Source organism: Haliotis rubra, unplaced genomic scaffold (assembly GCF_003918875.1).
Source record: "Haliotis rubra isolate DU_JTF1 unplaced genomic scaffold, ASM391887v1 Scf263, whole genome shotgun sequence".
NCBI lineage: Eukaryota > Metazoa > Mollusca > Gastropoda > Lepetellida > Haliotidae > Haliotis > Haliotis rubra.
Window position 1 is genome coordinate 1,033,812 of NW_025766703.1, and position 13,598 is coordinate 1,047,409.

General features: G+C 41.6%; 1 protein-coding gene across 5 annotated transcripts in view; it reads left to right on the plus strand.

Moving 5' to 3' along the window:
- The window catches only part of LOC124280256, a 119,142-nt gene that overhangs the window by 68,595 nt on the left and 36,949 nt on the right, over nucleotides 1-13,598 (plus strand). For all 5 annotated transcript variants that reach the window (XM_046716150.1, XM_046716152.1, XM_046716153.1 and 2 more), the window contains one exon: nucleotides 12,647-12,769. In XM_046716150.1, coding sequence (XP_046572106.1) covers nucleotides 12,647-12,769 — 123 coding nt within the window. The remainder of the gene's footprint in view (nucleotides 1-12,646; nucleotides 12,770-13,598) is intronic.

Here is a 13,598-nt window from a genome sequence, read left to right on the forward strand (position 1 = left end):
ATATTGGAGTGCTCACTTCCTAAACTGAATGACAGTCTACACCAGCTATCAAACACTTTTAGTTTCAGCGACCTCATAGTTTCATGGTCTGTGGTGATCCATATCGCCATATCGCCTCGAGGTCATCGGAAGGTGTTTTTATACAAAATTAGAAAAAATCTATTTTTGGTTTGTGTGGGTGTAGTATTTATACCCTATGGGGATTTGCAGTTAAATAGCATTCCAAACAAAGTATGCTGGCTGTATGAAGAGGCTGAATGGATGGTAGGTTATGTTCAGTGGTGTACCCCGGTAGTTGGTTTTGTGTTGAAGAACCACATCGGTCGTATTGTTGCTCATGGTATCAGTCACTGGATTGGTCCTGATTTGATTTGTTTGGTTGCTGTTTATTGCAGCACTCAGCAATTGTCCAGCTACATGACCGCGGTCTGTAAATAATCATGTCTGGACCAGACAATCCACTGATAGATATCATTCACATCATTTTCTCATTTTGGAATATGTCAACGAGTCGTACCACCCAATCCTGTTAGTCACATCTCACCTCTTACGACAAGCATGGGTTGTTGAAGACCAATTCTACACCTGATCTTTACAGGTGTCTTGATTGTTTAAGTTATTTATTCATTAACCTGTGCTGTGCCCAGAACAAACAGTAAACTGTCAATAATTTGTAGTTTGATAGTTTGTTAAACAACACCAAAAATTCTGAAATAAATCAAGTGTTGGTATGATCTTCGATGATCTTAAGTATTTTATGTTTATTAGTTTTCGAGTTAGATTGCAAATTCATCGGTCCGCTTTTGAGCCAAACGGACTATAGTCTAAGACAATCTGCTGTCACTGCAAGTTTGATCAAAGTCATTCAGTCTTCTGATTCAGATAATTAGTCTTGCAGTGGAGTTCAACTCATTTACCCTCTTCTTTCCTATTTCTTTTATAATTCTTGGTTGCAAATGAAATAAGTATATTTTTTTCATTGACAACAGTTTAAAGCTGAGACGTTTTGGTAGATATGTTACTCATTGTATCAAGCATTTTCTCTGTTCTTTATGAGCAGCAAAACTGTCCAGTCAATCTGTTGCACACATGAGTAGATATTACCGTCCAGACAACTGGATAACAGTTTCAATTAGCATAACTAATATTTACCGGACAACTGCTTCCATACATCAAAGCCTTCAGGTGGACTGGCAATGAATAAATCAGCATTTCCCGACAACTGATTTTGGGCACCACTGAGACCAGCCCTGCTGGAATTCATTTCATGCCAAGATGAGACATGGTACTTCTTCGAGTGGCCAGTCAAAGTCTGTTTGCTCTGTTAATGAGACCTAATTGATTTCAAATGGCTGTCAGAGTGGGTTGCTTCATTCATAAGTGGCTGGAATGGTAATACCTGTAGTAAGTTGTGTGGTAATCATTTCCTGGTTCTGATGGGGATGAATGGCTTGCAGACACAGGGCTGTAATGTCAGAGGTCATCGTGGAGATTGTGTACAGGATGTTCCTGCTTTGATCCGGCATGGAACGCTAGAACGCTTGTTCCAAGTGTGGGGAAACTAGACATTCATAAGGGAAGGAAATACTTTGTTAACTCATTATGATTTTGTCAGTATTCAGTTGATGTTTATTATGATAGCTGGGTGGGTGTAAAACCATTTGGACACAATGTGCATTTGACATAACAGCTTACTTCCGTCAGGTTGTAAGCATGAGTATGTCAGAGTCTTTGTGTGCACTTGGAAGCTGGATATTTAGAAAAACTCGGACCATGAAGATCCGGGTTAGAATTGGTCTTAAGTAACCTGTGCTTGTCATAAGAGGCAACTAACGGGTGGTCAGTCTCGCTGACTTGATTGACACGTCATTGTATCCTGGTTGTGTAGATCGATGCTCATGATGTTCATCACTGGATTGTCTGGTCCAGACCCAGTTGTCAGACTGCTGCCATATAAGCTGGAATATTGCTGAGTGCGTCATTAAACAAACAAACAAGAAAATCTCACCTTTGTGTCTTTGTTATCAAATATAACAAACAGTCATTAATTTAAGTTTAAAACTCATAGATGTTGGTATATTGATGTAAAAAAGGATGGAGAGATTCTCTTTATCATTCAAAATTCCACATTAAAATATTTTAATCAATAAGTCTTAATTACCAGTCCTAAGTGTAAACAGTACAGCGAGCCAACTTCAGAGATTTGTGATTTAGTTTGATTGTGTCTTAAGGTGAGGTGAAATTTGGTTTAAGTCTTAATATACCAGCATCCTATGTCGCGGCTGCTTGTACTAGCCCAGACTGAAGCTGGTTTTATAGTGCTAGCCCACTGAGATATCATGCCGCAGTGAAGCATGAATACCCCACTCAGACACATTACTGACTCGAGCCGACCAGTCCTGGTTGTACCCATTAATGCCGAAGCCAGACAGGGACCAAGTTATTTTAACGCGTCTTTTGGTATGACGCAGAGGGGATGGAACCAGCGACCTTCATGGTAAGCTCTAACCATACATAATAATGACTTCATGGTAACTGACATAATAATAATGATTAATAACCAGTTACTAAATTAACATTGGGTTTGAAACATCTGTAAACATAATATTTGGAAATAAAATGTTTGACATGTCACACTAAACTAGGTGTTGTGGAATGCACAGATAATTACAGACCCTCAAATAGATGGGCACGTGAGACTTGGCTTACAAAGGCAACAATTATATGTGCAAAGTTGCATCCCTTTGCCGTGCCAGGATTCAATGACCATGTGTTCAAAATTCGGATTCTCTTTTAATGGGTCAACACTAGATGTATTCAAATACACAGGATTTTGGAGGGTGGGGTGTTGCACATAAATCATGAAGTCCAATGGTTAGGGCGAAATGCTCCTCAGGGAAAATCTTTTAAGGGGAGAGGGGCGTCAGGATCACATCCACCCCTGAATACATGATCAGTACTCAAAAAAGTTCGGTTACTCACTTAATACTCAGAAATGTTTGAATTATTATTATTATTTTATTATTGGATATTTATAAAGCGTACATATCCTCGCACTAGTGTGTACTCAAGGTGCTGGTATTTTCCCTCGATCATTGGATGTAAATCTCAACGGCAAATCTTATTATCAATCTCAGCTCCCTGAGGAGTATACAACTCTTTGCTGCCACAAGGCAGACCGAATTGTTGCGGCTTTCCCATCCTTACGAGGTACGAATAAGGTGAAGTCAGTAACATTTAACTGAGCTCCTCCACAGAATTTATTACCGAGAGATCAGCACAAGACAGTTGTGTTTGGAATATGATAGAGTTTGCAAACAGTGATAGTAGTCCTGGTGTATCATGCAGTTTTGTTTGGCAAGCGCATCAAACATGATTGTTTGGGGCTAAATCTCCTATTTTTGTAGATAGCTGGGGCACGTAATACTAGAATAGCATCAACATCACCAGACATGAATCAGAGAAGTCAAACAAATAAGATGTATTTGTTTTTGGTTTCTGTAGCCATGCCAACATAGGTCATTACGTCAACAGTGCAACCTGATAGAATCGTTTCAACTCCAGGGCAACCTACCAAAGTCATCCTTGTTTTTAATCTTTATGTAAAATCATATTTCATGTAGGCAGAAGTGTTAAAGGTAGTGTTTGCTCGTAGTGTTTTGGACGAACAATGGTGAAGTCCATTTCTGGTGTCCCCCCATTGATATATTGCTGGAATATTGCTAAAAGCGGCGTAAAACTAAACTCTCTCACTCACTGTTAAAGGGAAAAAAAATAAAATTTTTATCCATAGTCTTGTAAGCCCATTGGTATGGGAATGATGTTTCTGTTGAGGGACTGACTTGAAAGACCTACTGGGGACCAGTCATATAGTTGAAGTTGAGACCTAAGACAAAGCATAAGGTTCTATGTGGAGGTCTAACGCTCTCCTGAAAGCACTGTAGGGGATCAAGCATTATTTTAAGTCCTATATGGAGACCTAAGACTGACCTTTAAGCACTATTTGGGTCTAAACATAGGGTTCAATATGGAGATATAAGACTCTCCTTCAAGCACTATTTGGGTCTAAACATAGGGTTCAATATGGAGATCTAAGACTGACCTTCCAGCACTATTTGGGTCTAAACATAGGGTTCAATATGGAGATCTAAGACTGACTTTCAAGCACTATTTGGGTCTAAACATAGGGTTCAATATGGAGATCTAAGACTGACCTTCAAGCACTATTTGGGTCTAAACATAGGGTTCAATATGGAGATCTAAGACTCTCCTTCAAGCACTATTTGGGTCTAAACATAGGGTTCTAGGTGAAGATCTTATACAGACCTTCCAGCACTATTTGGGTCTAAACATAGGGTTCTATGTGAAGATCTAAGACTGACCTTCCAGCACTATTTGGGTCTAAACATAGGGTTCAATATGGAGATCTAAGACTGACCTTCAAGCACTATTTGGGTCTAAACATAGGGTTCTAGGTGAAGATCTTATACAGACCTTCCCGCACTATTTGGGTCTAAACATAGGGTTCAGTATGGAGATCTAAGACTGACCTTCAAGCACTATTTGGGTCTAAACATAGGGTTCAATATGGAGATCTAAGACTGTCCTTCAAGCACTATTTGGGTCTAAACATAGGGTTCTAGGTGAAGATCTTATACAGACCTTCCAGCACTATTTGGGTCTAAACATAGGGTTCAGTATGAAGATCTAAGACTGACCTTCCTTCAAGCACTATTTGGGTCTAAACATAGGGTTCTAGGTGAAGATCTAAGACTGACCTTCCAGCACTATTTGGGTCTAAACATAGGGTTCTAGGTGAAGATCTAAGACAGACCTTCCCAGCACTATTTGGGTCTAAACATAGGGTTCTAGGTGAAGATCTAAGACTGACCTTCAAGCACTATTTGGGTCTAAACATAGGGTTCTAGGGTGAAGATCTAAGACAGACCTTCCAGCACTATTTGGGTCTAAAACATAGGGTTCAATATGGAGATCTAAGACTCTCCTTCAAGCACTATTTGGGTCTAAACATAGGGTTCAATATGGAGATCTAAGACTCTCCTTCAAGCACTATTTGGGTCTAAACATAGGGTTCAATATGGAGATCTAAGACTCTCCTTCAAGCACTATTTGGGTCTAAACATAGGGTTCTAGGTGAAGATCTTATACAGACCTTCCAGCACTATTTGGGTCTAAACATAGGGTTCAATATGGAGATCTAAGACTGACCTTCCAGCACTATTTGGGTCTAAACATAGGGTTCTATATGGAGATCTAAGACAGACCTTCCAGCACTATTTGGGTCTAAACATAGGGTTCAATATGGAGATCTAAGACTGACCTTCCAGCACTATTTGGGTCTAAACATAGGGGTCTAGGTGAAGATCTAAGACTGACCTTCCAGCACTACTTGGGTCTAAACATAGGGTTCTCTATGGAGGTAGACATGAGACTCAAGTGCAAGCAGAGTTGGGACCAATCAAAGAGCTGTATGTGGAAACTGACTTGCTCTACTGAGGACCATCTGCAGGCTTTTGTATGGGAACCTCCACAGTTTCTCCTGCAATCTGCAAGATGACAAGGGGCAGTGGGGTAGCCTGGTGGTTCATGCCGAAGACCCGGGTTCGATTCCCCACATGGGTACAATGTGTGAAGCCCATTTCTGGTGTCCCCACCATGATAATATTCCTGGAATATTCCAAAAGCAGTGTAAAACCATACTCACTCATTCATTCACTTGAAGATGACAAAACACAAGTTACTGCATGGCATAATCTACTGTCACTCCTGGAATCCTTAGAGAGTATCAATGCAGAAGCCTCTCCAAGCTCCTACACTACATGGGGTATTGTACAAGTAGTCTCCCACAGAAGCTTCTCCAAGCTCCTACACTACATGGGGTATTGTACAAGTAGCCTCCCACAGAAGCCTCTCCAAGCTCCTATACTACATGGGGTATTGTACAAGTAGTCTCCCACAGAAGCCTCTCCAAGCTCCTACACTACATGGGGTATTGTACAAGTAGCCTCCCACAGAAGCTTCAAGCTCCTACACTACATGGGGTATTGTACAAGTAGCCTCCCACATAAGCCTCTCCAAGCTCCTACACTACATGGGGTATTGTACAAGTAGCCTCCCACAGAAGCCTCTCCAAGCTCCTACACTACATGGGGTATTGTACAAGTAGTCTCCCACAGAAGCTTCTCCAAGCTCCTATACTACATGGGGTATTGTACAAGTAGTCTCCCACAGAAGCTTCTCCAAGCTCCTACACTACATGGGGTATTGTACAAGTAGCCTCCCACAGAAGCCTCTCCAAGCTCCTACATTACATGGGGTATTGTACAAGTAGTCTCCCACAGAAGCCTCCAAGCTCCTATACTACATGGGGTATTGTACAAGTAGTCTATGGTGAAGCCTCGACCAAGCTAACACTACATGGGGTATTCCACAAGTAGCCTCCCACAGAAGCCATCTCAGCTCCTACACTTCATGGGGATGACAAAAGCCTCCCACAGAAGTCTCCAAGCTCCTACACTACATGTACAAGTAATCTACAGAAGCCTCTCCAAGCTCCTACACTACATGGGGTATTGTACAAGTAGTCTCCCACAGAGAGCAAGCTCCTACACTACATGGGGTATTGTACAAGTAGTCTCCCGCAGAAGCCTCTCCAAGCTCCTACACTACATGGGGTATTGTACAAGTAGTCTCCCACATCGCAGGCGGAGGAAGTTACAGTGATGCAGTATATAGGACTGCCCTGACAGTTATGGGAGACATACAAGTGATATTGTCAGTCGGAGATAGCAGAACACTGGTTAAAGGTTCGGGGGTTATCCTGAAGGGAGACTTATCTCCATGGCCGACAGATTTACATTTACAGATTTGTCTCATATTACTGGCTGACCAGACCTCACAGTCAGTCCAAGAGGTGAAATGGGGTTTAACGTGCTTGAGAATATTTCGCTCATATGACGACGTGCATGCGTGTGTATGTGTATGTGCGGCTGCTTCTACTAGCCCAGGCTTTAGCTGGTTTTATAGTGCTAGCCCACTGAGATACCATGCCGCAGTGAAGCATGAATACCCCACTGACTCCGAGACGACCAGTTCTTGTTGTACCCATTAATGCCGAGCGCCAGACAGGGACCAACAAGTACCATAGTTTAACGTCTTTTGGTATGACGCGGTCGGGGATGGAACCCACGACCTTCCGCTCTCTGGGCGGACAGTCCAAGAGGTGATCAGTCTAGCAGTTGCTAACTGTTTGTACCTACTGTGTTTATATTTGTAGTTTATAAAATATCAGCCACTGTTTCTTCATTGAATGCTATGCAATAAATATCTTATCTTATGTTATCTTATCTTTGTACAAGGAGCCTTTAAATCGAAAAAGGGCGGTGGGGTAGCCTAGTGGTTAAAGCGTTCGCTCGTCACGCCGAAGACCCGGGTTCGAATCCCCACATGGGCACAATGTGTGAAGCCCATTTCTGGTGTCCCCCGCCGTGATATTGCTGGAATATTGCTAAAAGCGGCGTAAAACCATACTCACTCACTCACTCACTCACTTTAAATCCAAGTCATCAAAGGGCTGAAATTTGGTTACAGATTTGTCTCCCTTAGGTGGGCCAGAATCCACTGATCATCTTCAGGCATAAAAAAATAACTAAATCACTTTGTGGAAAATGAGTGAAGGATGCTTAACGCTGCATCTGCAATTTTGCAGCTATTTGTGATGACTTGAAGGAAACGGGTGGTGGGGTAGTCTAGTGGTTAAAGCGTTCTCTCGTCACGCCGAAGACCGGGGTTCGATTCCCCACATGGGTACTATGTGTGAAGCAAATATCTTGTGTCCCCTGCCGTGATATAGCTGGTTAAAAGTGGCGTAAAACTGAACTCACTCACTTGAAGGAAACAAGCTTGCAATTTTACAGCTATGTGTGGCGACTTTGCTTTTATATCCTTAAACTATGGGAAATAATGGATGCCTACTTTAATTAGTTTGATGACACCATAAACCAGACCAGCTATGGAAGTTTATTTCGTCCACTATCCTCACCTTCCTGGGTCAAGAGCTATTTACATCGACACGGTCGTAGGTGTAGGTACCTGGGGCCAGGGTAGTACCACACAATAAAACCGCTAATTGTAGACTTGTACTGTATCACCCTCACCGACTCCGTATCAATGCTGATGCTATCTCTGCCTGGAGTATATCTGCCAATGAAGCTCTGATTTATGATGCCTTGTTCCTAGGGCTTGTTGTTTCATCCCCTCTCTGAGGCTGGTGTGGACAGACAGGCACAGACCTTGTTCCAGTTTGGTAAGGTTTTCTGTCTTTCCTGAGCCATGAATTCATTTAAGGTTTTTGGATTCTGCCAGACCAAATGTGTCTCTGGTTTTATGGTTGATTTAGAAATGGAGTTAGTACCATTGTCATTGTATTTGTGTAGCTTTTTGTGTTCTGCTGCAGCAAAGACCGCCTCCGTGGTGTAGTGGTTAGAGCGTCCGCCCGGAGAGCGGAAGGTCGCGGGTTCCATCCCCGACCGCGTCATACCAAAAGACGTTAAAATATGGTACTTGTTGGTCCCTGTCTGGCGCTCGGCATTAATGGGTACAACAAGGACTGGTCGGCTCGGAGTCAGTATAATGTGTCTGAGTGGGGTATTCATGCTTCACTGCGGCATGGTATCTCATTGGGCTAGCACTGTAAAACCAGCTTCAGTCTTGGCTAGTACAAGCAGCCGCACATACACATACACACGCATGCACGTCGTCATATGAGCGAAATATTCTCAAGCACGACGTTAAACCCCATTTCACCTCCTCTTCCTCAATATCAAACATTCTCTGGTTTCATCCCATGAGTGAGTGAGTTTAGTTTTACGCAACTTTAAGCAATATTTCAGCAATATCACGGCTCGGGGACACCAAAAAATGGGCTTCATACATTGTACCCATGTGAGGAAATGAACCCAGTCTTCTGTGTGACGAGCGAACACTTTAACCACTAGGCTACCCCACCACCCCTAAGCATACCACCATTTTAGAAATGGAAAGTATATTTCGATCACCTTTCACAGGCAGACTTATTTTCTCAAGGTTTTCAATTAATCATACCTTGATTTAAAAGAATGGATTTAGTTTATTTTGAGCCCCCATTTGTTTGTATTTTTGTTTATATATATTATTGGGAAGGCTTGATGTCTGAAGCAGTGTTATTTGCAGAAAAGGGTTGCATCCCTTGATGGCCGTGAGCTGCTGCTTTGTCAGTTCCATACATGTTCATGTGGGTTTAAGGAAAGAGTCCTTATCTTGCATTACTTTGTCTTTGCCCAGGGCGGTGGGGTAGCCTGGTGGGGTAGCCTAGTGGTTAAAGTGTTGGCTCGTCATGCCGAAGGCCCGGGTACAATGTGTGAAGCCCTTTTCTGGTGTCACCCGGTGTGATATTGCTGTAATATTGCCAAAAGTGGTGTAAAAGCACACTCACTCACTCGCTCACTCACTCATTGTCTTTGCCCACAATGACCAACCACCAACCTACTCACTCACTCATTCTCACTCACTCACTCACTCCCACCGACTCACTCACTTCTATGAAAAGTTGTACACCGGACATTATTATATATATTATTGTTATATTTTTATTATTATAGGATATATATATAGCGCACATATCCACGCAACTAGTGCTTGCTCAAGGTGCTGGTATTTTTTTCCCTCGATCAGTGGATTTCAATCTCAACGGCACATCATATTATCTATCTGAACTCCCTTGGGAGTATACAACTCTTCCTGCCTCTAGGCGCACCGGGTTTATTGTGGCTTTCTCATCCTAACGAGGTACCCATTCACAGCTAGGTGGACTGGGACACATAGTCACAGTACTTTGTCCAAGTTTACTGCACGTTGCTGTACCCGCAACTTGGTGTTTGCACGTATTCATGTGGCCACCCTCTGGTCATATACCAACGGATTCGTGGGTTCTTTTAAGTGCACAGGGTTGTGTACTGTACACTAGGGCTTGTGACAACACTGAAAGAGTCTGCACACAAAGTTGACTCCAAGGTTTTTACACCCGGTCACAGGTGGGCTCGATCCCGACACCTCATGCTCGCTGGATCACTAGACTGGCGCTTTAACCAGCTTGCCCACCGTGCCCGACAAATCAAATCAAATCTGTCTTCAAGCCACCTTCATATCAGTGGAATCTGGCTTCAGTTAGAAACAGTTGCCTCACCTACTCCTGACTTCAGGAACATCTCCACTATCGCCAATGTCCCTGTAATATTTGGGGCAGTGGTGGTAGAAACAAGCACTTATCACACGGACTCCCTGGTTCTGATACCTGACAATACATTGGTTGGGGCATTGCTCCCATTGCCGAAATTTACCCTTATCAGAGGGGTATGCAAAGGATGTGGTCTAAATTGTTTCTACTATTTGTTTTTCACTTCTACTTTGTGAAGTGTCAGGGACTCAGTGAGGCAGTCACTGACCTCGAGTGCTGGTGATTAGATGCCGTCCTTTGGGAGTCTGGGGTCAAAACATTGATGGAATTCAACCACCAAAATACTCAAATTTGTACTTCGAAAGTGTGATCCTAAATAAAAGGTGTTTACTATGCTTTGCTAAAAGATCAATAATCAGACTATAAAGTAAACTTTTTGCATGTCATCACACTGTATTGACGTCACAGCGCCATTCTTGTCTGCCCCCTTGTTACCCTTGGCAACTGACATCATGATGCCTGTCAGTTGTCATCGCCTCTTACAGTAAACTACTCCCTAGCATGCTGTTTCTTGATTTGCAGTTGTGTCACTCAGCTAACATCGCTGGTGGAAACATTACATTTATGATTTTCCACGGGCCTGAATTACTATAACGTTAAAGCTCTCAGATGCAAGTGTCCTCATACTTTAACTATAATAGTTCAGGGCAAAAGTGTATTTTATTAAACTATACAGGGTAGAGCGAAGAGTACTTCTTAAGCATATGACGACTTTCTAAAGGCAATGTCTGTTCACTATTAGTTTAAAATATGTGTAGAGTTCCCAAACTGAATATGATATTGGCCAAAACTGCCAGATCATTCTACTTTGTATGTATTGTAATATTTTAGTTTTGTCTGTCCAAGTTGAAATAGTCTGTAAATCTTTTTTGTCACTATTTTAATTTGTATCTGTGGAAGAGGCTGGATTTCACATCCTTTAGATCCCTGAAAACAAGTAAGGACAAAATCACCAACTAGTACCGAGCGCCATTTGGCAGATGGTCGCAGCACTAGATCTGAGCCATGGAACAAGCGTTCTCAGGGGTGGAAATAACTTAAAAATTGCTAGTGTACTCCGGTACAGTGGCATATGTAAAATCACTTGCCCTGATAATTTTTCCACTATACCGGCCGTTTTCTTGTTGATCTTTTAAATAAACAACATAATTAATATTGGAAAGTCAGCTGGACACCGGTACAGTGTGATATACAAATTTGCTTGCCCGACAGAAAAAACCACTGGACTCGGGCATCGGGAAATGGGTTATTTCCACCCCTGGTTCTATAATTCATTGCAGTCAAAGGAAATAAAATGTACTTTACATGGAATAATCAACTTTACATGAAATAATTTAACTTTGCTACATAAGTAAATAACTTCTCCAAATAAGTAAATAACTAAATAAATATTTTGAAGCAAAAAGATCACAGAAAATATCTTCAATTTTGGTATTTTTGACCCTGGAGATCTACTGATATAAACATTGATTTTCAGTGCATGGTTATGTCCCTTGTCATGCAAGGATTTGAGGATTTGTTAAGTTTGAATATCATATTTTGCCCTTATAATGACAGGATGTCACCAAAGTGTCCCAGCCCTGCGTGCCTCCAGACATTCCTGGGGCGGTGGGGTAGCCTAGTGGTTAAAGCATTGGCTTGTCACGCCGAAGACACCGGGTTCGAATCCCCACATGGGTACAATGTGTGAAGCCCATTTCTGGTGTCCCCTGCCGTGATATTGCTGGAATAAAAGCGGTGTAAAACCAAACTCAGTCAGTCAGTCCAGACATTCCTCTCATGTTATGCAGGCTTAGTGTTGGGAATTGGTTGAAATCTCACAATTGATGATTGCTTCATTACCAACGAACAATCATCGATAAAAATTGGTTAGCGTCACTTTTCAGATTTTCCTATCCAGGTTGTTATTGCAGATATGTATAACATGATGCAACTTGCTACTTTAAAGTGATGACTAATATATCATGAACATAAACCTTCTGGGGTCTTCAAGAAATATTCAGTCATGACTTTTCAGTTAGTGAAGTGAGTTTTCTAAGAATTAAACAAGTTTTCAGGCCCTGACAACTTCGAAGATATGTTCCATCGTCAAGTGTTTCAAAGACTAAAACAGCAGTTCCAAAATCGTTTGTGTTCGATTATGAGAAAATGTGATCGATTGCTTGGTCGTTTGGTCACTTCGACCAATCTTCGATTATTTCAATTAATCGGACCACCACTATGCAGGCTTGCATTGGAATTACTTAAGTACTGGTCAAAACAGTTTAAGGCCAAACCAATTAATCTGGAGTATATCTCCAGTGTAAAACCCAACTTTTGTTATGCTATATTGAATCAATGTGTGTTTTTCAGGGTCAATGATATGCCTGGGGCGCTCCAACTATTTTCGTTTCAACCACCCCGAGGAAGCCCAGAAGATGAAGGATGCCATGCCCAACTGCCGCATCTCCTGTGTCCCCCTACATTTCTTGCATGGTAGGTCATTGTTCTATATCATGTGAGTTATTGTTGCTTTCAGAGCTCCAGATAAGATTTAGCTCATGTGGGTACTGTACCCACTGTATTTTTTGGAGTGGGTATTATGAATGTTGAGTGGGTATTTCATTTTCCGCTAACCACTGCTTTCAAATATGTGCATATTTCAGTCACTTTACTCACCTAAGTATTACGTCATTGAGTAAGTTTACTAAGCAGGTATGTTCTGCCTTATGTCATACCTAATCAAAACCAACTTAAATATAAAGGAAATTATTTCATAAAAAATCACTCATCCTATACTGACAGTACAACACTTGTCCTATACTAACAGTACAACTTGATAGCAATCGATGTCTTTTTCATTACGAAAGCGATTTTTATAAATATATTCCGTACGCATTTGTTTTAAACTTTTTGCGTATCTAACATTTTAAATGCTTAATTGGTACGCAACAATTATTTTTCAATGCGTAATTCTATGCGTATTTTACCCGGATACGCAGCTTATCTGGGCCTCTGGCTTTTATTGCATAGCAGGTAATTAATACTTTATTGAATGGTTGGTCATGCATACTTTTATTGCATAGTAGGTCATGAGTACTTTTCTGGCATAGTAGGTGGATGTTTTACATCATGTGTGGGTTATTGTTGCTTTTATTGCATAGCAGGTAATTAATACTTTTATTGGATGGTAGGTCGTACATACTTTTATTTCATAGTAGGTCATGAGTACATTTCTTGTGTAGTAGGTCGTTTTGTATTATGTGGGTTATTATTGCTTTTATTGCATAGATGATTATTTTTACTTTTTATTGGATGGTAGGTC